This window comes from Zophobas morio, unplaced genomic scaffold, assembly GCF_036711695.1.
Source record: "Zophobas morio isolate AGI-343-1 ecotype UQ-CSIRO unplaced genomic scaffold, CSIRO_AGI_Zmor_V1 ptg000012l, whole genome shotgun sequence".
Taxonomy (NCBI): domain Eukaryota; kingdom Metazoa; phylum Arthropoda; class Insecta; order Coleoptera; family Tenebrionidae; genus Zophobas; species Zophobas morio.
In genome coordinates this window covers 6,014,099-6,037,083 of record NW_026972117.1, presented here as the reverse complement: position 1 = coordinate 6,037,083, position 22,985 = coordinate 6,014,099, and the positions used below count along the sequence as shown (strand labels likewise).

The window sequence follows — 22,985 nt, the reverse complement described above, 5'->3', positions numbered from 1 at the left end:
AAATTATTGAAGAACTATAGTAGAATTGCTTTAAAATTCGTGATATTCGAAAAATTCACGATAAACTAATTTCTTTTTTCCGAGTAATCAGCTTCAACAATTTTTTGGACAGTTTTTGAAAATATTTTCCAGTTTTTCTTGATCATTTGAACACCTGTAGCAAAAATGGCTTCAAAGTGATAATAATTCTTCATGAAATAATAACTTTTGTATTGGACTAAACCTCGTTTCAACATTTTTTTGTAAAATTTTGTAAATAATTTTTTTTTAATTTTCTCTTTTTATCAGTTATCACAAGAGCTCGTTATCTCCGAAAAAATTCACGATGAACTAACGCATTTTTCGATTCGAGTAAAGTCTGTTTTAGGACATTTTTTGAGCAATTTTTGGAAAATATGTTTGCAATTTTTCGGCATTATGTAAACAGCTGCAGCAAAAATAGCTTCAAAGTGATAATTTGCAAATAATTCTTTATGAAATAGTGATTTTTTACTGGAATAGAGTTCCTTTTAACATTTTTTTGGAAAACCTTTGGAATCTATTTTTCTAAATTATTTGGAAAGCTATGGTCAAAAATAATTTTTTCGACGATTTTTAAAAACATTTTTCAATTTTTTTCCAGTATTTGAGCAGCCGTAGCAGAAATGGCTTCAAAGTGACAATCGGCAAATACTTCTTTATAAGATGGTGACTTTTATAGTGGACTACAGTTCGATTTTTTTTTAAATTTCTGATTTTTGTATTTTTCTCAGTTGTTGTAAATTGTTCTCAAGTTTGTCATCTTCGAAAAATTCACGATAAACTAATGCTTTTTCTATTCAACTAAAATCTGTTTCAGGGATTTTTTTGGACAGTTTTTGCAAAATATTTTCTTACATTTCTCGGTCGTACATAATCTGATGTATTTAATCCCCACTAAAAGACCGATGACGTCATCAGCAAGCATTACAAAAATAATGTAGTTTGCTTTAATACATTTTAAGTTTTCTCACAAACAAACGGAAATTATGAATTAATTAATTAATTTGTGTCTTTCCAATTTGTCCAGGCGATTTGGTCCAGCGCCCAGCGTGGGGAAAAGACCAACCGAACAACTATAACGGCGAACAAAACTGCGTGGTCCTTGATGGTGGTCGCGGGTGGCTATGGAATGACGTGGGATGCAATCTCGACTATCTACCATGGATCTGTCAGCACAGTAAGTCTCCATCACAAAACAAACTCCCCGTACCCAACAGTACCCATGGCATTCGAATTAAATCATCATTAGCATATTAGTCTTCAAACAATAAAAACACATCTAACAATGCATTTAGTCCGAAGGCTGAGATGCAATGTCACCGACTATAAAAACAATAATCAACATCCAAAAACAAAATTCGAGATAAACGCGACAATTCTGTCGTTAATTTATTTACATGCAAGTCAGATCTGTTATTAAACTGTCAGTTAAATTACTGGCCAACAACACGCACTTGCTACTCCTAAAAAATCTATTGTTTTACAACCTTATGAAGGATGTCGGTGTTACTTCATCGTCTGAATATTCAAAAGTTCTTGAAGCGTGGTAATTTAGGCGGTCCTAATAATGAACAATAACTTCGGAGCTTCATAAGCTTAATCACCGACCAAAATTCCCGGATGCTTGGACGATTTTTGGTCGAAATTACGAAAAGTAAGAAAACATCACTCGAACAATGACGAAATGGAAATTCGAAATTTTAATGAATTTTGAATACAGGTGGATATCAGTAATCACGTCATGGTTCACGGCTTGGTTTTCTATTATTGGAATCAGAATCCAACTGCTATGAAATTAAATCGACACGCGTATCACTAGCATGTAACTGTACACAAACACTAATTACATATGTCAATAACCCAATTAAATCGGACTGTGCCGTACATATTAATTACCTAATTTGAGTAATATTGGTCATAGTTATTTACGGATCAAACGTTTCCAGTTTTGTGCTTTTGCAACGAAACAAAGAGAAATTGTACAGGGAGTAGGTTATTTAAATATGGTTTAAATTTTGTCGTTTTGAACCGTTTTATTTACGGAAAAACACCCTGTACATATATAGAGATGAATAATGTTTTTATGAATTATTTTTTATTAAATGTTTCAGTGTAATCATTTTGCAACTTTTCTTTTTGAAGGAAACCGATTTTTGGATGTTGCAATTATTGGTTTTTACTTAATCAATTTATCAATTTTCAATTTTTCAAGTTTTTTATTTTTCAGTTTCATAATTTTATAATTTTTCGATTTTTCAATTTTGTGCTTCTTTTATTTTGCAGTTACGTGTTTTTTTAATTTTTCCATTTAATAATTTTTCGATTTTACATCCGATTTTTCAATTTTGTAATGTTGCAATTTTTGATTTTTCAGTTTTATATTTTTACAATTTTTCGATTTCTCTTTTTCCGATTTTTAATGATCATTTTTTCAATGTACAATTTTTCATTTTTCAATTATCAGATTTCCATTTCCATTTCTCGATTTTTTAGTTTATTGTGATTTTCCATTTTTTAATGGTTTAAATTTACAGTTTTATAATTTTGTAATTTATAATTCTCAATATTTCTATTTTAAGATTTTGCAATTTATCGTTTTTGTAAATTTTTTAGTTTTGAATTATTCAAAATTTCAGTTTTAAATTTTTAAGTTTTTGATTTTTCAGTTTAATTATCTAATAATTTTTCGATTTTTGAGGTTTTCGATTTTTCAATTTTTCTGTTAATTAACACTTTTCTAATGTATTAATATTTTTTTAAATTTTATAATTTATTGTTTTTAAAATTTCGCCTTTTTGAAATATTCAATTTTTGACTCTTCAGTTAATATTCATATATTTATTTTTAATGAATCAATTTTACAATTTTCAATTCTTGATTTTTCAATTATCAGATTTCCTAGTTTCTCCATTTTTTAATTTTTTGCTTTTAGTTTTTTGGATTTTTCATTCCGCAATATTTGAAAATTTTGGAATTTTTTCGATTTTAGAATTTTCAGTTTTCGATTTTTCAACTTCTCCATGTTTCAAATTTAAGAATTTGCAATTTTTGGATTTTACCATTATTCGATTTTTCAACTTTATAATTTTGCAATTTTTCATTTTTACAGTTTAATAATTTTTAGATTTTACAATTATCTAATTTTTTCATTTTATAATTTTACAGTTTTTCAATTTCGTGATTTTGAAATGTTCAAATTTTTGATTTTTCGATTTAATTATTTTACAATTTTTCGTTTCCTTAGATTTCCAATTTTTCAATTTTGTAATTTTATAATTTTTGAATTTTTTGATTTTCTGTTCAAAATTTCAGTTTTCATTTTTTACATTTTTCGATGTTTCCATTTTTCGATTAATTTACACTTTTCTGATGTTTCAATGTTACTTTTTCACAATTTTTGGATGTCTCAATTATTCGGTTTTTAATTAATCAATTTCTCAAGTCTGAATTTTATAATTCATTGTTTTGTAAAATTTTTAGTTTTTTCAATTCATCAATTTTTGATTTTCCAATTTTTCAAATTTTTCACTTACAATTATTCGAGTTTTTGATTTTTTAGTTTCATAATTTTTCTCTGTTGCAATTATCGGATCTCCAATATTTTGATTTTAAAATTATTAATTTCAATTTTTTCTTGATTTTCACTTTTACAGTTTAAGAATTTTTCGATTTTACAATTATCCGATTTTTCAATTTTGTAATTTTGGAATATTTTAATTTTACAGTTTTATATTTTTCGACTTCTCAATTAACCGGTTTTTAGTGAACCAATTTTACAATTTTCGTTTCGATTTTAGAATTTTATCTATTTTAAAATGTTTTGATTTTTTGATTTTGTTATTTTCCAACTTCTCTGTGTTTCAATTTTAATATTTTGAAAATTCTCGATTTTATCATTATTTGATTTTTCATTTGTTTTAATTTTGCAAATTTTCATTTTTGCAGTGTAGTAATTTTTCGATTTTACAACTATCCAATTTTTCAATTTTTTGATTTTTAATTATTCAAAATTTCAATTTCATTTTTCAAATTTTTAAATTTTCAGCTTGATGATTTTAGACTTTTTCGTTTTCTTAGATTAATTTACACTTTTTTCATGTTTCTATTTTACTTTTTCGCAAATTTTGGATGCCTCAATTATTCGATTCTTAATTAATCAATTTCTCAATTTTGAATTTTATAATTCATCGTCTTTAAAATTTCTCGTTTTTTTTTCAAATATTCAATTTTCGACTTTTCAATTATCCGAATTTCATTATTTTGATTTTCCAATTTTTTAATTTTTAATTTTTCAGACTTGATTTTCAATTCGTATTGTCCGGAGTTTAGGGAATCAAATTTCTGGATTTTTTATTTTCCGATTTTGAATTTTAAATCCTTCAGTTGTTCGATTTTTGAATTTTAGAATATTATCGATTTTACAATTATTTAATTTTTCAGTTTTGTAATTTTACAATTTTGCAATTTCATAAGTTTTAATTGTTCAATAATTCAATATTTAATTTTAAATTTTCAAGATTTATTTTAATAAGTTTAATTATTTTAGAATTTTTCGTTTTTATAGGTCTCCGATTTCTCAAGTTTTGGATTTTACATTTTTTTGATATTTCAATTTTATATTTTTAAAACTTTTGTATGCGTCAATTATTCGGTTTTTAATTAATTCATTTCTCAGTTTTCAATTTTATAATGTTTCATTTTTAAAGTTTTTGATTTTTTTTCACTGTTGCGAATTTCCAATTTTTTGAATTTTGATTTTTCCAAATTTCGATTTTCGAAGTTTTTGACTTGTCAATTTCATAGTTTTGCAATTTTCCAGTTTTTCAATTTTGTAATTTTTCCGTTTTGCAATTGTCCGAATTTTCAGTTTTATAATTTTGCAACTTTTTTATTTTTTAGTTTTTATATTTTCACAATTTTTCGATTTCTCAATTGTCCGGTTTTTAATGAATCAATTTTTCAGTGTACAATTTTATTTTTCATTTATGAGATGTTTGTTTTCTCAATTTTTTATTTTATTTTGATTTTCATTTTTCAGTTCGACTTAACAGTTTTTACACTTTAATAATTTTTCGATTTTACAATTACATCCAATTTTTCAATTTTGTAATTTTACAATTTTTCAATGTTCTGATTTTTACCTGTTCAAAATTTTAATTTTGCGATTAATTTAAACTTTTTTAAATTAATGTTTTAATTTTACTTTTCCTCAATTTTGGGATATCTCAATTTCATTGTTCTGATTTTCCAATTTTTTTGATTTTTAATTTTTCAAATAATCCATTTTCAGTTTTTCTAGTTTTTGATTTTTTAGTTTCATAATTTTTCTATTTTGCAGTTACCTGACTTTTCAATTTTTTTATTTTAAAATGATTATTGTCAATGTTATATTTTTGAAAATTTTCACTTCTACAGTTTAATAATTTTTCAATTTTTCAATTTAGTAATTTTAGAATATTTTGATTTTTCAGTTTTATATTTTTCGACTTCCCAGGTGTCTGGTTTTTAGTGAAACAATTTTACAATTTTCATTTCTTGCTTTTTCAGTTATCAGATTTTCCTGATCCCCGATTTTTTTTATTTTTCGATTTTGGATTTTTGAATTTTTCAATCTTCGATTGTCCAATTTTTGAATTTTAGAATATTATCGATTTTAAAATTTGTTGATTTTTCGATTTTTTAACTTCCCCATGTTTCAATTTTAATAATTTGAAATTTTTCGATTTTACCATTATTCTCCGATTTTTCAGTTTTTTGATTTTACACTTTTTTGATTTTTTAGTCATTGTTTCGAGTTTCCAATTTTTTGATGTTTAAATTTTCAAAATTTCGATTTTAGTTTTCGAGTTTTTGACTTTTCAATTTAATAATTTTGCAATTTTTTTTTGTAGCTTTTTTATTTTTTAGTTCGGCAATTTTTTGTTTTCTCAATTGTCCGGTTTTTCAATTTTCATTTTCAAGGGAAATTTATTTCAAATTAAAACTTTTAAAGCTATTAAATTACTGAATTATTCACTTTATTAATGATCTCAAAAGTGTAAATAAACAATAATCATAATTAGCCAAAATTAACACTAAATTAATCACTAAGTCATTAAGTTAAATGTAAATTTATTATAAGTAACCGTAATTAAATGTAATTCTCCATAATCTGTAGTAATTGTTTCGTAATTTACTATACTCAGACGACTAAATTAATTAACTAAAATTTATTGTTTACGACTGTTACATGCATTCTTTGTAAACCTAATTTTAATTTTAATTTAAAACTTTCACGCACGTTTTTTAAAAATCAAAAACCGGTTATGGAGTCAGAAAATGTGTTAGTTAGCTGTTTGTTTTGATGAAACGTTTGCTTATTTATTTCAATTACGTGTGGTTAATCACTACTAGATATATGGGTTTTTAAAGGTCGTAGAAAAAATGTGTTTACTGTATAGTTCAGTACTAGGATAAAGGAAAACAAGGATTATTTAATTTTTTGAATACATAAAACTTAAGCATGCGTTACAAAGTTATTTATCTAACATCTGTATCCTTTCACTTTACCACCAGTTTGCTTAGATCCTAACATGGTAAACACCCATTCAGTTTCTTATAAAGTGAAAATCGCTGCATTTTATTGACACTTAAGTACTGCAAACTAATCAAAAACTTAGTTAAAATTAGGTAAGACCAGTGACCCGAAAATAACACTTTACCTTACTAGAGTAACCTTTCTAATCTCTCTATTTGGTAAAGTGTTACAATACTCAAATACTCTGGAGCAACAGTACTTTTTCAGCGAAAGCACGAAATTGTTAGTGTGAACTTTAAGACTCTAGAGACTGTGTACCCTTTCACCACACCCATCACGAACCACCCATAACACTCGCTCACTGTTATTTATCGTAGCACCATCATCATGCGGCAGCCCCGATAAACAACTCAACACAACCATCAAAGGTACCAACTACAACGTCAACTCAACCATCGAGTACCAGTGCCCAGAAGGACAAATGTTAATAGGGGAAGCCACAAGGTCCTGCGGGAACGAAGGGTTCTGGTCGGGACACGCCCCCACGTGCAAATATGTCAACTGTGATACTCTTCCGGGACTTGAACACGGAACTGTGACCCTAAAAGACAAGCGTACTACGTATGGAGCCCAAGCGGTCTACACCTGTCACGAAAACTACACTTTAATAGGGCACGAAGTCCGTACTTGTGGGGAAAATAGTACTTGGACGAATTCCACACCTCAGTGTTTGTTTGATTGGTGCCCTGACCCTCCTTCTATCAATGGAGGTATAGTGAAAAATTCAGGTCATCGAGCTGGAGACACGGCGGTCTATGCGTGTCAGTCGGGCTTCATCTTATTTGGACAAGGAGTGAGTACTGTTTAAAATTTGGTACTGAAGCTGTATTTTGGGGTTTAAGGTACTATCGTGCGAATTGGGCGGTCAGTGGTCTGGTAAAGCTCCCTCGTGCAAGTTTGTGGACTGTGGAGCCCCTCCCAACATTGACAATGGTCGCTATATACTAACCAATGGTACCACTACAGTTGAAAGCTTGGTGGAGTACCAATGCGGCGACGACTATTGGCTAGATGGGCAAAAAACACAGACGTGTACACGCGAAGGGAAATGGTCTGCGGACGCTCCGTCGTGTGAATGTAAGTACTTTATTGTGGTACCATTTCGTACTATGTTCTCCTTCCAGTGATTACATGCGAGGAACCTGAAGTTCCATCAGGAAGCTACGTCGTCGGGTACGACTTCAACATTCATTCGTCGATCGAGTACCACTGTGAAGTTGGACACGTGCTAAAAGGCGAACCAGTGCACACGTGTACCAAAGACGGAGAGTGGTCGGGTACTACCCCCACCTGTGAATGTAAGTCCCTTCCATTTTTTTATTTCGGTTTACTAAATAATTGCTTGTAGTTATCGACTGTGGTAAAGTTCCTACGATGTTGTACGGTACCGTCAACTACATCAACGACACGACGTACCTCGACAGCCAAATCGTCTACAGTTGTACCAAAAACTATAGGTTAAGCGGGGTTCGTAGCAGACGTTGCTTGGAAAGCAGACAATGGAGCGATTCAGCCCCAAAATGTGAAGGTACTAAGCGGTACCACAATAAATTTCGTTCCTAAAGTCACGTTTTAGAAATTCGGTGTCCCGAACCGGTCCTCGCCGAACATAGTATACTCTCAGTGACCGGAAACGACCGAATGTACGGTCGTACCCTCATCCGAACCCAGGACTCGTCAAACGTGGCCTCCACCACTTACAAAATCGGGGCTTTGGTGAAATATAGGTGCGAACGAGGCTACAAAGTTATAGGGGAGCCTTTAAGCACGTGTGAGGATACAGGGCAGTGGAGCGGGGACGTACCTCAGTGTGTCTGTACGTAAAACACTCGAGTACCGCCAGAGGTTCTAATTTCTTTTGTAGATGTCGACTGTGCGAATCCTGAGGAAATCCAAAACGGTAAAGTTACTTTAGCCACAAATGCGACCTACTATAGCGCTTTGGCGCTGTACTCTTGCAACAAAAATTTCGAGCTTGACGGGGTATCGAGGCGGCTGTGTTTGGAAAATGGTACTTGGAGTTCAAACGCGCCTGTTTGTCGAGGTACGGTGTACAAATTTTTGTTCTTTAAGAGTTCAAACTTTGGTTTTAGAGATTCAGTGCAGAGATCCAGATAGTTTGGAAGGGATGTCGTTCAAAATTAGTACCCATAGTGTGGGCGGAATCGCTGTGTATTCTTGTCCTCGAGGGCACATAATGCAAGGAAACTCGACTCGTTTGTGTTTGAAGAAAGGGGTGTGGAGTGGTCAAGCGCCTTCTTGTACTGGTACGAACAAAACAATCTTGGTACTAATGGTACCTACTTAAAATTTCGATTGCAGTGATGGACTGTAAGCACCCAGGGTTAATAGAAAACGGACGGGTGATTATAATGAACGGTACCACGTACAATAGCGGCGTGGAGTACCACTGTATACCAAACTATGAACGAATCGGACCTTATTTGAGAAAATGTATGGAAAATGGAGAGTGGTCGGGAGAAGAACCACGATGTGAAAGTAAGTACCGCAAACCATCGAGACAAACTAACGCATTTTACGCATTTTAGTGTCGAACGAAGAACCACAAGAAACCTCAAACCTAGGTACTAGTATAGGCATAGGCGCCGGAGTGGTACTCTTCCTCCTTCTCCTCCTCGGCATAATCTACCTAAAACTGTAAGTACCACCCCAATTAGTACAAATTTTTCACCAAATCCCTTCAGACGCAAGCCCATCCCAGTGAAAAACACCGAAAACGTGGAAGGGGCGGAGCGCAAAGAAGACAGAAACGCAGCCGTTATGAGTTACGCCACGCTAAGTGACAGAAATGGGTACGCTCACACGCACTTACCGCCAAACATTTATGAAAATATCCACGACGAAAACATGTACGACGCGCCTTACGAAGAAACGAGTAGGGATAGTGGCACTTACGAGCCTGAACCCATTGGACGGTCAAATGGGAGTGTAGTTACCATTAATGGCGTTTCCGTCAGATGAGGGAACTTGTTATCACGTGAACTGAACCAAAACAACGAGACCTAGATGTTGATAGTAGAGAGTTTTATTTTGGACGATTTTTAATTTAAATTGTGTTTTGTGGAGAGTTGATGTGTTGGGGACTATTTATTTGATGACTGTCAAGAGTGGAAATATGATTTAAATTAAAAATTGTTTACTTGTTGTAAATTTGTGTGGGTGGGTGTTGTGTGAATGGAGGAGTGAATGGTTCATGGGTTAAATTGTGTGGACCAATGTAAATACTCATTTTGTACTAAGATAGTGTTATTGTATTATAGTAAATATAACAAATAAATAAAATATTTGTAGTTTCATTAGTAAGATGGCTATCCTTGCTACGACTAACTCAATAGAAATATTCTATAATTTTTACGTCTGTGGTCCCAAACTTATTATTCATACTCAGGAATTAGGTGCCTCTGCCTAAGTACAGTCTTTAGATTGTGTAGAATTGCAGCTTTTAACATTATTTGTGTGCGTTTTACTTTCAAACTTATTAATATAACCAGAGAAAATAGAGAAGCGTCATAGTTTAAATTAAATGATGGTTGAGGACTCCTCGACTTATGTTGGCAACAGTGTTTGACGTCATCCGAGGTGATCAAGATGGCAGCGTTTGACAACTAACCGGTTTTCTCATAAGAGTCAATGCTAATATTTTCGCAATTCATTTAAATTTGAGAGTGTGTCAACTGTGTTTTTATACTTTGGTAAGTTTGTTACAGTTTCTAGGCTGTGTAGATATCTGTAAAACGCACCATAATGTTTTAATATGCTTAAAAAATAATGTTTTCCAATGTGATGTACAGGTTAACTTCGCTGCATCTTATATTATTTGTTTTGCAAATTAATTCGTTGTTAATGTATGTCAATGTTTTTTAAGTACACTGGCAGCTTAATATTATAATATTTTGTATTTTAGGAGAAAATGCCTAAATTTTGTGCTGTTGTGGGTTGCGCGAATCGAAGCACCAGAAATGTGGACAAATTTTATTTTCCTTTCCCAGCAATTCGCAACAATAAAGGTAAATATATACAGGATGAAACGAGTGGATTTAACAGAATCCAATGTAAAGTATTCCTATGTTTGTTCAGATCATTTTATTTTAGGTACAGTACCTACCTATTAGATTTATACAGTTTCTAACAAATTACTACATTGGTGCTCTTTTAGTTAAACCTGCAGATTTGTCGGATGTGGACCATCCTGATTATGTTCCATTTCATCTGAGTTCCTGCCACAGCGTAACGTCACGTGTTAGTGGCTAATAGAAAAAATGTCATAATATTTTTAACGACGCGTTTTACTTTCGACAAATTGACACTAGACTTACCAGAATATTACAAGCTGATTATTGTTTCCTTCACTTTAATTCAGGTCACACGAATTACAGTTCGTTGTCTGAGAACTTGTTTGATCTACAGACCACAGCGCGCTCATGCGAATGTCGACTCTAAGCGTTCGGAAACGATTTAATTTATAAGCCATGATCCGTGATCTGTTACACATCCTAACCGGTTTCGACCATAATTTCTGCTGTTTCAACTTTCGAATTCTCCGTTTTTCGAAATTTTAGTTTGGGGATTTTTCAGTTTACTCCTATTTATTACTCAATTTTTCAATTTCTCGGTTTTCACTTTTTCTCTTCAATTTTACGATTTTTAAATATTTTTCAATTTTTGACTTTTATAAGCTCTTTATGTGTCGATTTCTTAATTAATTGATTTTTCAGGTTTTTTTGGTTTTTCATTTTTTCTACTTTTTCAGGTTTCGATTTTTCAACTTCACTTTTTTGATTTTTCGATTTCTCAATTTTTTAATTTGTCAGTTTTTGGATATAACAGTTTTGGGATTTTTCAGTTTACTTGTTTTTCAATTTTTCGATCTTACGATTTTGCAGGTTTTTGATTTTTCAATTTTTCGATTTTTTTAAGGTTTCGATATTTCGACTTCACTTTTTTGATTTTTCGATTCTTTGGATTCTCAGTTTTTGGATATTACAGTTTTGGGGTTTTTCAGTTTTTCGGTTCGTCAGTTCATTTTTTAGTTTTGGGATTTTTCAATATTTCTGTTTTCCAATTGTCGTTTTTTCAAATTTTCTTCAATTCTTTAATTTTTTGATTTTTCAGGTTTTTGATTTTTCAATTTTTCGATTTTTTAAGGTTTCTATTTTTCGACTTCACTTTTTTGGTTTTTGGACAGTTTTTTGAACATTTCAGTTTTGGGATTTTTCAATATTTCCCATTTCTTGACCTTCGAGTGTTTCGATTTTCCTGTTCTTCAATTCTTTAATTTTTTGATTTTTCAATTTTTCGATTTTTTAAGGTTTCTATTTTTCGACTTCACTTTTTTGGTTTTTCGATTTTTCAGTTTTTGGGCATTTCAGTTTTCGGATTTTTCAATATTTCTGTACTTCGACTTTTCCATTTTTGACTTCTGGATTTTTCGATGTGTCGACTTTTTACTTTTTCCATTTTTTAATTTTAGATTTCTCAATTTTTAGTATTTTAATTTTTTAATATTTAAAATTTTTGATTTTTCGATTTCTCGATTTTTCATTTCAGCTCTTCCATATTTCAATTTTACAAATGTTTCGATTTCTTAATCAATCGATTATTCGACTTCCCGGTTTTAGATTTTCTGTCTTTCAATTCTCGTTTTTGCAATTCTTTTCTTCTCTTTTTAAATTTTACAGTTTTCAGTTTTTTGATATTTTAATTTTTAAATATTTAAAATTGTAGATTTTTCGATTTCTCGATTTTTTCACTTCAGTTCTTCGATATTTCAGTTTTTCAAGTTTTCGAATTTTTCAAATGTTTTGATTTCTTGATCAATCGATTTTTCGACTTCCCGGTTTTAGATTTTCTGTTTTTTAATTTTTCAAATTTGACTTTTATAAACTCTCAATTTTTCGATTTTTCAATTAATCGATGTTTTGATTTTCCCATTTCTTGACCTTCGAGTGTTTCGATTTTCCTGTTCTTCAATTCTTTAATTTTTTGATTTTTCGGTTTTTGATTTTTCAATTTTTCGATTTTTTAAGGTTTCTATTTTTCGACTTCACTTTTTTGATTTTTCGATTTTTTTGTTTTTAGGTATTTCAGTTTTAGGATTTTTCGATATTTCAATTCTTCGGCTTTTCTATTTTAGACGATTTATCGGTTTTTCAATTTTCTATTTTGGCCTATTTCGATTTCTCAGTTTTTCCAGTTTTCCATTTTTTTATTTTTCCGCTTTTCCAATTTTTCAACTTTTAACTTTTTGTTTGTCGATTTTTCTATTTTTCGATTTTGCGACTTCATCACTTTTCGATTTCTCGTTCTTTTGATCTTCCAATCAATTCAATTTTTGAAAATTTTAAGTTTTTTGATTTCTCGATATATCGAGACTTGGATTTTTCGATATTTTGATTGCCAATTTCTCAATTTATAAATTGTTTAATTTTTAAGTTTTCGATTTTTCGATTTTGGCCTATTTGGGTTTCTCAATTGTTCGACTTTTCGACTCCACGATTTCTTGATCTTTTGATTTTTCGAGTTCTCAATTTTTCGATTTTCCAGTTTTTCGATGTTTCGATTTTTCAAGGTTTCGATTTTTCGATTATTAGATTTCTCAATTTTTGGAATTTTCCATTATTTTAATTGTTTGTTTTTTTTTCTCAGTTAATATCATACAGTGTATCGAAAACAACCACAAAATTGTCACTAAAATCATTAAGGGTGGGTTTTTCCATCTCTAGTTAACTTACGGTTTAACCTAACTCACAGTTAACTAGGCCTGCAGTGTTTTTCCATTTTCGTTAACTAACGGTTTAAAGTTAACTTCTAATTTCATTTAACCAAAACTCAAAGTATCAGTTAACTAGTAGTTTCATATTTTGACGTTTGATTTGATAAAACTGTCATCAGTAAAATGATGGATTTCGTCGATATTAACGTTTATAGCGACGATGAGGAGGTGCCTGTACGAAAATAAAGAGTTTTAAGGGAACGTATAAACCATTTTGAAAAATGGGATAGAAAAGAATTCTTACAAAGATAAACGTTTGCAACTTTTTTTTTAAATTGGCGTATTTGCATTTTAAAATTTGGACCCCTTTAAAATGCCCCCCAACAGTGGAATTGAATTCATCTGCAATGGTACGCCAGGTATTTGCCTTCTGCTCCCATGTTACCTGGCCACTTTTTTTGCATTCAATTATATTTCTATTTTTATTAACCAATTGGGTCAAAATCCTTTCCCCTTCTTTCGTAAAGTTAGAACACCGCTTTGTTTTCTCTGTGTTACTCATTTTTGTACAAAATAATCACACCAGAAGAATTTGAATGACATTTATCACAATAAACAACAGATTTGTGAAACGTTGCCATAGATACCAAATATAAATCATAGTTAACTGTTAGTTTTCTAACCAAATTTACAAATTTGTTGGAAAAACGCATTCAAAATTAACTGCTAGTTAACTTGGAGTTAAAGTTAACTAAAAATTACGAAACCAGAGGTTAACTACATTTTGGAAAAACCCACCCTAAAAAAAAATAGAACACAGTGTTTCCAAAACGTTTTCCCGAAAAAATCCATTGGGTTACTACGATTTCAACAATATTCTTAGTTTAAGACGTTTTGCTAGTATAAAACGCAAATAATTAAACAAAATATGTAAAATCATCTAAATACATATGTACCAAAAATATTCGCTTAGTCGTTATAAAAAACGACCAAACAACTATTTCCCGCAGAAATTATAGTCTAAACCAACCAAATCGCTTCTGAACGCTTAGAGTCGACAATGGCCTGAGCGCGCTCTGGTCTGTAGATCAAACAAGTTCTCAGGCGACGAGTTGTAGTGAATCAAGTTTTTTTACTGGCATGGAGTATTTAAATTTGGCGGTTGAGAACTCCCAATGTTATTAAGAGTGGTTTTCTAAAATCAGCCTGTATATTTCGCATCTATATTAATCCATGATATAACCTTATTAACCATTTTATAATTTTGACTATAGGCAACCAATAATACACGTGGACATTTGTACAAAATGTAACAGTTCTTTGGAGATTTGAACGGTTCAACATAGTTTGAAGTAGTAAATTATTATTGTAAAATTGGTTTATTTTGTTTTATTTGTTTTGTACTCATAATAAGAGCAGTTTCTAATCCAACGAAATTATGACGTCATGGCTAAAAATGCAACGGTTTTTAACCGATATAACGATAAAACGTTATTCCACTATCAGTCAAGAGCATCTACTAAGTTTATTAGATTAGAATTTGAAAAGACAGACCGTTTGTGGTGTCACTTAAGTCCAATTAGCAAATTTAAAACTAAACCTCTCCTATTGCAGAGAAAGATAAACAACAGTGAGAGTTCAGACGTAATAAATCCACTACCAAATATAGTCATAAAAAAGAAAACGACCTCTTTTCTCCTCCTCTTCGCGATCTAAAGTTTAAACAAACCATATGAGGCCCAAAAATATTTTAAACCCGAAAAAATCGACAAATAACGTAAACAATCAAACTCAAGTCATTAAATTACAATTAAATATACCACTCCCAAAAAAAGAAGCACGCTTAAAGCTATTTAAACACGAAAACACAACTTTTCAGTTGCATATTTAAACAGCGCGCCGAAATCCTCCACACCTGATTGGTCACCAATTTAGGTGTGGTGAAGTGGGGTACGGTATTTCGACTGATTCATCAACAATTCTAAATAGTTGGCTGTGCACAAACTGCCATTCCATCAGTATTGAGTTTTTACAAATTTAGCGTTAATTTCGACCACTGCCCGTAAGTAAACCCATTAATTCAACCCTTCACTCATTTTACAACCCATATTTTCACCCATTACACTTAACCTCATTGTTTACTTTTCACACCCCGTTTCTAGGAAATGTCGTCACGGAAGACCGTAAACCGACGCGGAACCACCAAAAAGCGGGCCCAAAGGGCCACCTCGAACGTCTTCGCCATGTTCGACCAGGCCCAAATCGCCGAGTTCAAAGAAGCCTTCAACATGATTGACCAGAACCATGACGGGTTTGTTGATAAGGAGGACCTCCATGATATGCTGGCGTCGCTGGGTGGGTTTTGACTACGTGGTGGTTGTGTTTTGAGAGATTGCTTGTAGGCAAGAACCCAACCGACGACTATCTGGACGGTATGATGAACGAGGCGCCCGGGCCCATCAATTTTACCATGTTTTTGACGCTGTTTGGGGAGCGGCTGCAAGGGACTGACCCTGAAGATGTGATTAAGAATGCTTTTGGCTGTTTTGATGAAGACAATAATGGGGTGATTAATGAAGAGAGGCTGAGGGAGCTGCTGACTTCCATGGGTGATAGGTTCACGGATGATGAAGTCGACGAGATGTACAGGGAGGCACCTATTAAAGGTGGTTTGTTTGATTATGTTGAGTTTACACGCATTTTGAAACACGGGGCCAAGGATAAGGATGAGCAATAATTTTATTTTCATTGTTATTGGTTGGCCATTTATTAAAATTTGTAAGGGTTGATATCGAGTATTTACCAACTTAGACTATAGGTACATTTTTATATGTGTATGAGGTGATAAAATTTTGCTTCCCATGTTTTCATTTTTGTACCTAGAACTGGCCGCAATTTTCAATGTTTTCCTTTTTCCCAGTTTCCAATTTTCATACGCTTCAAAGGTAAAAAGCTAACACGGATTCATAAACCACAAAAAGTACAGGAATATTGTATTTTATAAAATTTAAATAACGTGTGCTGTTGAAAATTTTGGAGATGACGTCATCGCATTTTTGGTGGGGCTGATTAAACAGATGTTTAATGCTACCATGAAAGGTTTGTCCCTACGTGTGCAAGATATCGGTTATATCATTGTTTAAGTATATTATAGTTGGACAATGAATAGGGAGAATCGTTTTCCCATGTAGAAAAGAATGAACATATATTTTACATCTCACTCGCTTCACTATGAAGTGGCGGTACCTTACGAAAGGGGGTAAAAATAGTCTGTAAGCACGTGATGTCGATAAGGTAGTAAACGGAAGTATTAGTCAGTACGTTGTACGGGGAGCAGTCACAAAATAAGCAAACGCGTGTTGAAGACTACATATATGTAATATATTTATATATAGTGCATACCTGTTTCATGTATGTGGTAGCACGTATATTTGCACAAAAACAAATAAAGGTTAAGGTAACAAAAATTTAATATTATCACGGTATATTATCCATGAACTGCAAGGCTAACAAATATGCGTCCTTTCGCCCACTTTAAAGGCACGAAATTAAACGAGCACTACTTTAATTAATAAGTAACAAGTTATCTAATTTGCCTCCAGAATAACTATGGGTTATCATCAAACTATGAGCACCAAAGTAATTCAATATGGAACATCTTCTTACGTATTTTTTTATTAACAGTAGTCAAATCATTAAATACATATTATTTTTTAAACTAAAATGCATTTTATCACAAAATATTTACCACCATTTAAATATATACGATTTAGATATCAAGAAATAAATTTAAAATTGCAAAAATTAAATGCAGCAGAGTTAAAACAGCCTTAAATGCGTCTTGTATGTACGTGCTTATCAGTATGTAGGCATTTTAACGCACAGTAATAATCGTTCTTGATGAACGACGACTACTGTAACACAGTAAATCCTCGAAATCGAAAATTTAAAACACTGAAAAATTCAAATATGGGAAAATTGTAAAATCGAGAAATCGAAACATAAAAAAATCAAAAAAATAAAAATTGGAAAATCTAAAATTTAAAAATCGAAAAAATAAAAAATTAAAGAATCGAGAAGTCGAAAATGAAAAAAATTGTAAAATTGAAAAATCGGATAAATCAAAAATCGAAATATCGAAAACTCGAGAAACTGAAAAGCAAAAAATCGAAAAACCAACAAATGGAAAAATCGAAATATCGTAAAATTCAAAAACTGAGACATCGAGAAATCGAAAAATCAAAAGACCAAAAAATCGGAGTCGAAAAATCGAAAACTTATACATGGAAATATTGATAAAGCGAGAGATTGAACATTCAAAACATAGAAACATCCGAATCTCAATAAATCGAGATCTCAAAAAATTTACAAATTCGGAAAATTGAAAAATTAAAATATAGAACTGGAAACTCGAGAAGTCGAAAAACCTAGAAATTTAAAAGTTGAAAAATTAAATATGGAAAAGTTGAAAAATTGAGAAATTGAAATATAAAACAATCGAAAAATTGAAAAATCTAAAGTATGTATAAAAAACGAAAAACTGAAAATCTAAAAATAAAAAATCGAAAAATCTAGAAGTCTAAAAATCAAAGAATCGAAATATTGAAAAATATCAAAACTGAAAGAAAGATCCAAAAATTGAGAAATCGAAAAACCAATCAAGCGAAGTCGAAAAATCGAAGAATTGAAGAATTGAAAAATCGAAACTTTGGGAAGTGGGAAAATCAAAAATAGATTAATTGAGAAATCAGAAAACTGAAAATTTAACGTCAAAACTTGAAAAATTTAAATACTGAAGAACTGAAAAGTTAAAAAATCGAGAAATGGTGAAATGGAAAAATCTAAAATTTAAAACATTGAACAATTAAAATATCGCAAAATTGAAGAATCCAGAAATCCAACTTAATTTAAAAAATTGAAAAATCGGAACATTGAAAAATTGGAAAATCCAGAGATTGAAAAGCCCAAAATTAAAAAATCGAAAAACCGAGAAATCCAAAAATCGAAAGATCGAAAAATTCAAAAACTGAGACATCGAGAAATCGAAAAATTGAGGATTGAGAAATTGATGAGTCGGAAGTTGAAAAGGAAAGTTAAAAATTGAAAAAGTGATAAATTGAGACATTGAATGATCGAAAAATTGTAAAAAAGAAAAACTGGAAAGTCGAAAATTAAAATTAGAAAATTGGAAAAATTGAAATATCGAAGAATTGAAAAGGCGAGATATCGAAAAACCTAGAATTTTAAAAAATGAAATATGAAAACATCATAAAGTTGAAAAATTGAGAAATCGAAGTATAAAACAGTCGAAGAATTGAAAAATCTAAAGTTTAACAATAAATTAAAAATCCAAAAAGTAAAAAATCGAGAGAAAAAAATCCATCAATTCAAAAATCGAAAAGTCGGAAAATCAAAATATTGAAAAATCTCATAACTGAAAGAAATATTCAAAAGTTGAGAAATTAAAAAATTGGAAAATTGAGAAATCAAAAATCTAAAATAGCAAAGTCGAAAAATCGTAAGGTTAAAAAGTCGAAAAATTGAAGAATTGAAGAAGTGAAAAATCGAAACTTTAGGAAGTCCAGAAATCGAAAAATAAAAAAAAAAATTACTTTAGAAATCGGTAAACTGAAAATTTAGAAACGTGAAAATTTGAAAAATTGAAAAATCGAAATATTTAAAAACCGTAAAATTGAAGAGGACAAAAATTGAGAAATCGTATCATTGAAACATCGAAAAATTGGGAAATCGAAAAATAAAAAAATCGAGAAACGGAAAATTTGAAGAATGGAAAAATTGGAAAAGCCCAAAATTGAAATATTGAAAAATTGAGACATTTAAAGTTGAAAAATCGAGAATCGAAAAGCCGAAAAATCTCAATAGCGTATTTATAAATCACACGATCAGGACTATGGTACTTTTTAAAATTTAAATATATATGCTATTTAACATTATAAATTGGAAAATGTTGATTTTTTTTCCAAAGATCTTGACGTCTAGGGTGAAAACTCAACATGGATGCATAAACCGTAAACGGAGGATATACAATTGTAAAATTTGGAGATTGCGTCATTTCATTGTTGGTGACAAATTTTGGTGAGTGTTTTACCATTTGATAACACAATTTGAAATGTAAATTTTGTAATTCGGGAACATTATGTATTAAATCGTTAAGATGTTCAAGAACTTTGTTCACTTATTCGTTGTAAAGTCCAATGGTCGAAACGGGTTAGTTCTTCGTAGTGGATGTGCATCAGATCAAATCTTAGGAATATCGGCTTATAGATAAATCGCTTAGAGCCGATATTGGCCTGAGTGTGCTTTGGTCTGTAGATCAAACAAGTTCCCAGGCGACGAAAAATTGCATGTGGAGGGAGACTTCGGATTACAGATCGTGCCAAGAAAGTAATAAACTTACATCGGTGTAAAATGTTTAGGAGAGATGGATTTTCAGGTGTGGGACTAGCAGTAATTTTAATTTGTTTGCTGTTGTTCGTGAAGTGAAGAACACAATTTCATTAAAATGATAATTATAAAAATATCATAAATTCTGAAGTTTATAAACTGCACATTTTATTTATTTATTTATTTTATCTTGTTTTCGAAATATAATAAACATTTCAAACAATGTCTGTAACTTATTTTAATGTAAATTATATTCATGTGGTTGACAAAATCAGATGTAATATTAGCGTGATTTTGATCTTATTCTAGATTTTATTACAGCAGAACGGCGCATCCTTTTTAAATTTTAGAAGTTACGGAAACTAGTTCAAGAAACAATTAGGAGTAGTTATCTCGTATTTTTGGAACAAAATGTACCAAAACGTCGGATAACATCAATTGTTTTTCATAGAAACCAACAGTCTTCAAAGAAGCCTTTAACAACTCGATATTACAAACATGCTTCTTAAATTCTTAATGTGTTTTTTTTTCTGTCTTGTAATTATTTGTAATGTCAACGCCGAAAGTTTGTCATTCTGCTATTTATTTTGAATATATATTTTCATTTTGTCTTAATATTTTTGTAACACCACGAATCTAAATTTTACTAAATCTTGTAAAACTAAACAATTATACCAGTTTAAAAACCCTTGGAAAGTTTCTGTCAGTTTTCAGATATAGTCAAATAAAAATAGGCGTCAAATTCATTTAAATACAATTCTTTCGTATCAACGTTACAACGCGTTGCTTCATATTTATTATGTCAAGTATATTTTCATATTTTGTATATATATGTCTATACGCATTACTGTTTACGGAACAATGTTAATTATGGATTTATGGATAACTCCTCGTATAAGAGCAGAGCGAAAGGTGTTTGCTTTTGCTAATCTTTGATGGCGCCATCTGATGTAGAGTAAAATAAACCTAATTGCGCCCCCTGGATTGATTCCTTGTCCCAAAGCTCCCTATTCAGGCGAAGTAAAATTTGTATTAGGTTGTCCAACTATAAGATACTTAAACAATGGTTATATGCAACATTTTGCACAGAGTTTTGTAAAATAATTGTGATTCAAAGTCAAGGCGGATTAATAAATCACAAATATAGGAATATATTTTTTATAAAATTTCTAAACATTTAATGTACAAAATTTTGAGAGCACGTCATCAAATTATTAATCATATAAAATTTGATTTCTTTCAAGCCGAAACTTGACGTAGCAAAAGTCTAAAAAAAACTCAACTTTTCTTCAACCTTAGTTTCCCCTAAGGCGTATTTTGAATTTCCGAAAGATGCCTACAATTCTAACAATTGAGTAGCCAGCGCCCTCTGGCCGCTGGTAGCCCAAGTTCACGCCAGTCGCGTCCTTTTCCCGCCGGTTCGCGCTCCCACTCCCCCCTCATTATTCATTTGTTTACATAGTTTAATAAACACATGTTCTACTGTCAAACTCCACGTGCTCCTTGTGTACACAGCATTTTACGAAAAAATTAGCGCTGAGATAAACGCCGGCGCCTCCTCGTCCAGCCGCCGCCCGAAAAAGCGGCGTCTTTTTGAACGGAATCAACAAGTGGCGGGCGCCGCGACGGCAGCGCCGCTATTTACGACGTTGGCCGCGCCACGACGCGTCCCTCCACCATCAATCCACCTGTTTTCTTAGCACACCTACCAACAAACGTCCTCACAATGAAAGTTTTGATTTCTGTTTAGTTTTTGTGTTTCTCGATGTTGTTTATGTTGCTGTGTGTTGGCGTGCTTCTTTATTTTCTTTTTTCGAGGTGAGATTTTTATTTTATTTTTGAATTTAAGTTGACGTTTTGTTTGTTGTTTGGGGTCATGAGACGCCCAAGACGCCCGTCTTGCGATGGCGGAGCGGGCGAGGGGGGCCCGGATGGGGGGTCGTGGGGTCGCCGGGGGGCGGCTGGGCGCGCGGGGGCGGCGCTGCGGCCGGGGTTCGGGCGGGATGGGGGTGGCCGCGGAAAAGTGAGGTTAGGTGGGTTTGTGGTGTTTGTTTTGGGCCTGAGCACCCCCGGCGTGACGTCAGGGTGATGTCATGAGGAGATTATCAGTTTATCGGTGAATCGAGACGATCTCGACTTGGGATTGTTGTGGGGTGATTAAATTAATTGGTTTTTAGTGACATGATATGATAAAAAGCGACCGGAACTAGAATTAATTGAAAAACTTAAAATATACCGACCCTTTTAACGTCGTTTTTAAAATTTTTAAATTAAATGGCGTTTCAAAAGTACAACCCCCATTAACGTCCAAATTAAAACTGTAGTAAAATATATTTCGTTTGTTTTTTTTTTTTTTTTTAACAAACTAAAACTACGGATAGAAGTTGAATTCGTACCGTCATTTTATGCTGATTTATTAAATTCCTAAAGTACAAAATATCGCTAATTAAATTAAGTCACGCTATATTCTCTATTTAAAATTTAAACTTTTTTCGCTTGTCGCACTAGCGTTTTCTACTTACTGCAACAACCCACTCAAAACATTCCTCTCAGGTTTCGCCACGCGGCAACAGGTGGCGCCACAATTACCATTTTGCGTACGGTATCAAACCGAATTCACGAAATTAGAAACACGGTTCCCAGGATTCCTTCGAATTGTGAAATTAAAGCTGAAATTTATTTATTTGTTTTGTTGAGTCGCCTTACAAGTAGGTGCAGCCTATACTCATCACTCATATAAATAGAGGCGTTTGTTATTGTTATTATTATTCTTAAGACACCCGGTCAAGGAAGTTAAAATTAGAAACTCTTTGAAGAAAAGCTCATTTATTTGAGAGTATTGAAGATGGTTTACTTTGCTTAATATCTTCTACATCCTGATGTTATAATGAGTGCTAAATTTAATCGTTTCTGGTTTTTTGTTGTGAATTATGGTCGATGGAATGCGCTCGGTGTAGTTTGCCGGAGTTAGGATACACGGAAGGGTGAAGAATTTTAAAAAATATTATTAGAGGTGTGTGAAACTATGTCAATTGATTTTAATAATTTAATTTTTTAATAATCGAATTTTCTATTTTTACATACTAATTTTCCATTTCTCTCAATAAGACCATTGTGAAAATTGTAAAATGCTTATCAAAGTTCGTAAAGCTAACAAAATGTTGGCATTCTATCAAAATAAAAAATTTCAAATTAATATCAGTCTAAAGTTAGCACCATTATTTAATTTTTTCTAGTTCTCTGCCGCAC

At 31.8% G+C, this 22,985-nt stretch overlaps 3 protein-coding genes across 8 annotated transcripts in view; all 3 read left to right on the top strand.

The window, feature by feature from the left end:
• The window catches only part of LOC135127682 (P-selectin), a 66,692-nt gene extending 56,791 nt beyond the window's left edge, over window positions 1-9,901 (top strand). The window contains exons 6-16 of the mRNA XM_064054235.1: window positions 1,049-1,198; window positions 6,916-7,391; window positions 7,441-7,675; window positions 7,723-7,896; window positions 7,947-8,126; window positions 8,175-8,414; window positions 8,463-8,642; window positions 8,692-8,865; window positions 8,921-9,097; window positions 9,148-9,256; window positions 9,304-9,901. Coding sequence (XP_063910305.1) covers window positions 1,049-1,198; window positions 6,916-7,391; window positions 7,441-7,675; window positions 7,723-7,896; window positions 7,947-8,126; window positions 8,175-8,414; window positions 8,463-8,642; window positions 8,692-8,865; window positions 8,921-9,097; window positions 9,148-9,256; window positions 9,304-9,580 — 2,372 coding nt within the window. The 3' untranslated portion in view covers window positions 9,581-9,901. The remainder of the gene's footprint in view (window positions 1-1,048; window positions 1,199-6,915; window positions 7,392-7,440; window positions 7,676-7,722; window positions 7,897-7,946; window positions 8,127-8,174; window positions 8,415-8,462; window positions 8,643-8,691; window positions 8,866-8,920; window positions 9,098-9,147; window positions 9,257-9,303) is intronic.
• A 5,357-nt stretch (window positions 9,902-15,258) lies between these two features.
• On the top strand, window positions 15,259-16,193 carry LOC135128296 (myosin regulatory light chain sqh). Its single transcript, XM_064055204.1, has 3 exons — window positions 15,259-15,393; window positions 15,494-15,686; window positions 15,734-16,193. Exons 2-3 carry the CDS (start codon window positions 15,497-15,499, stop codon window positions 16,066-16,068), a joined length of 525 nt encoding a protein of 174 aa, XP_063911274.1. The 5' UTR covers window positions 15,259-15,393; window positions 15,494-15,496; the 3' UTR covers window positions 16,069-16,193.
• A 5,200-nt stretch (window positions 16,194-21,393) lies between these two features.
• LOC135127681 (protein bric-a-brac 1-like) overlaps window positions 21,394-22,985 on the top strand; it is a 564,157-nt gene continuing 562,565 nt past the window's right edge. For all 6 annotated transcript variants that reach the window (XR_010280263.1, XM_064054234.1, XM_064054233.1 and 3 more), the window contains exon 1: window positions 21,394-21,554. The gene's annotated coding sequence lies outside the window, so the exon portion shown is untranslated. The remainder of the gene's footprint in view (window positions 21,555-22,985) is intronic.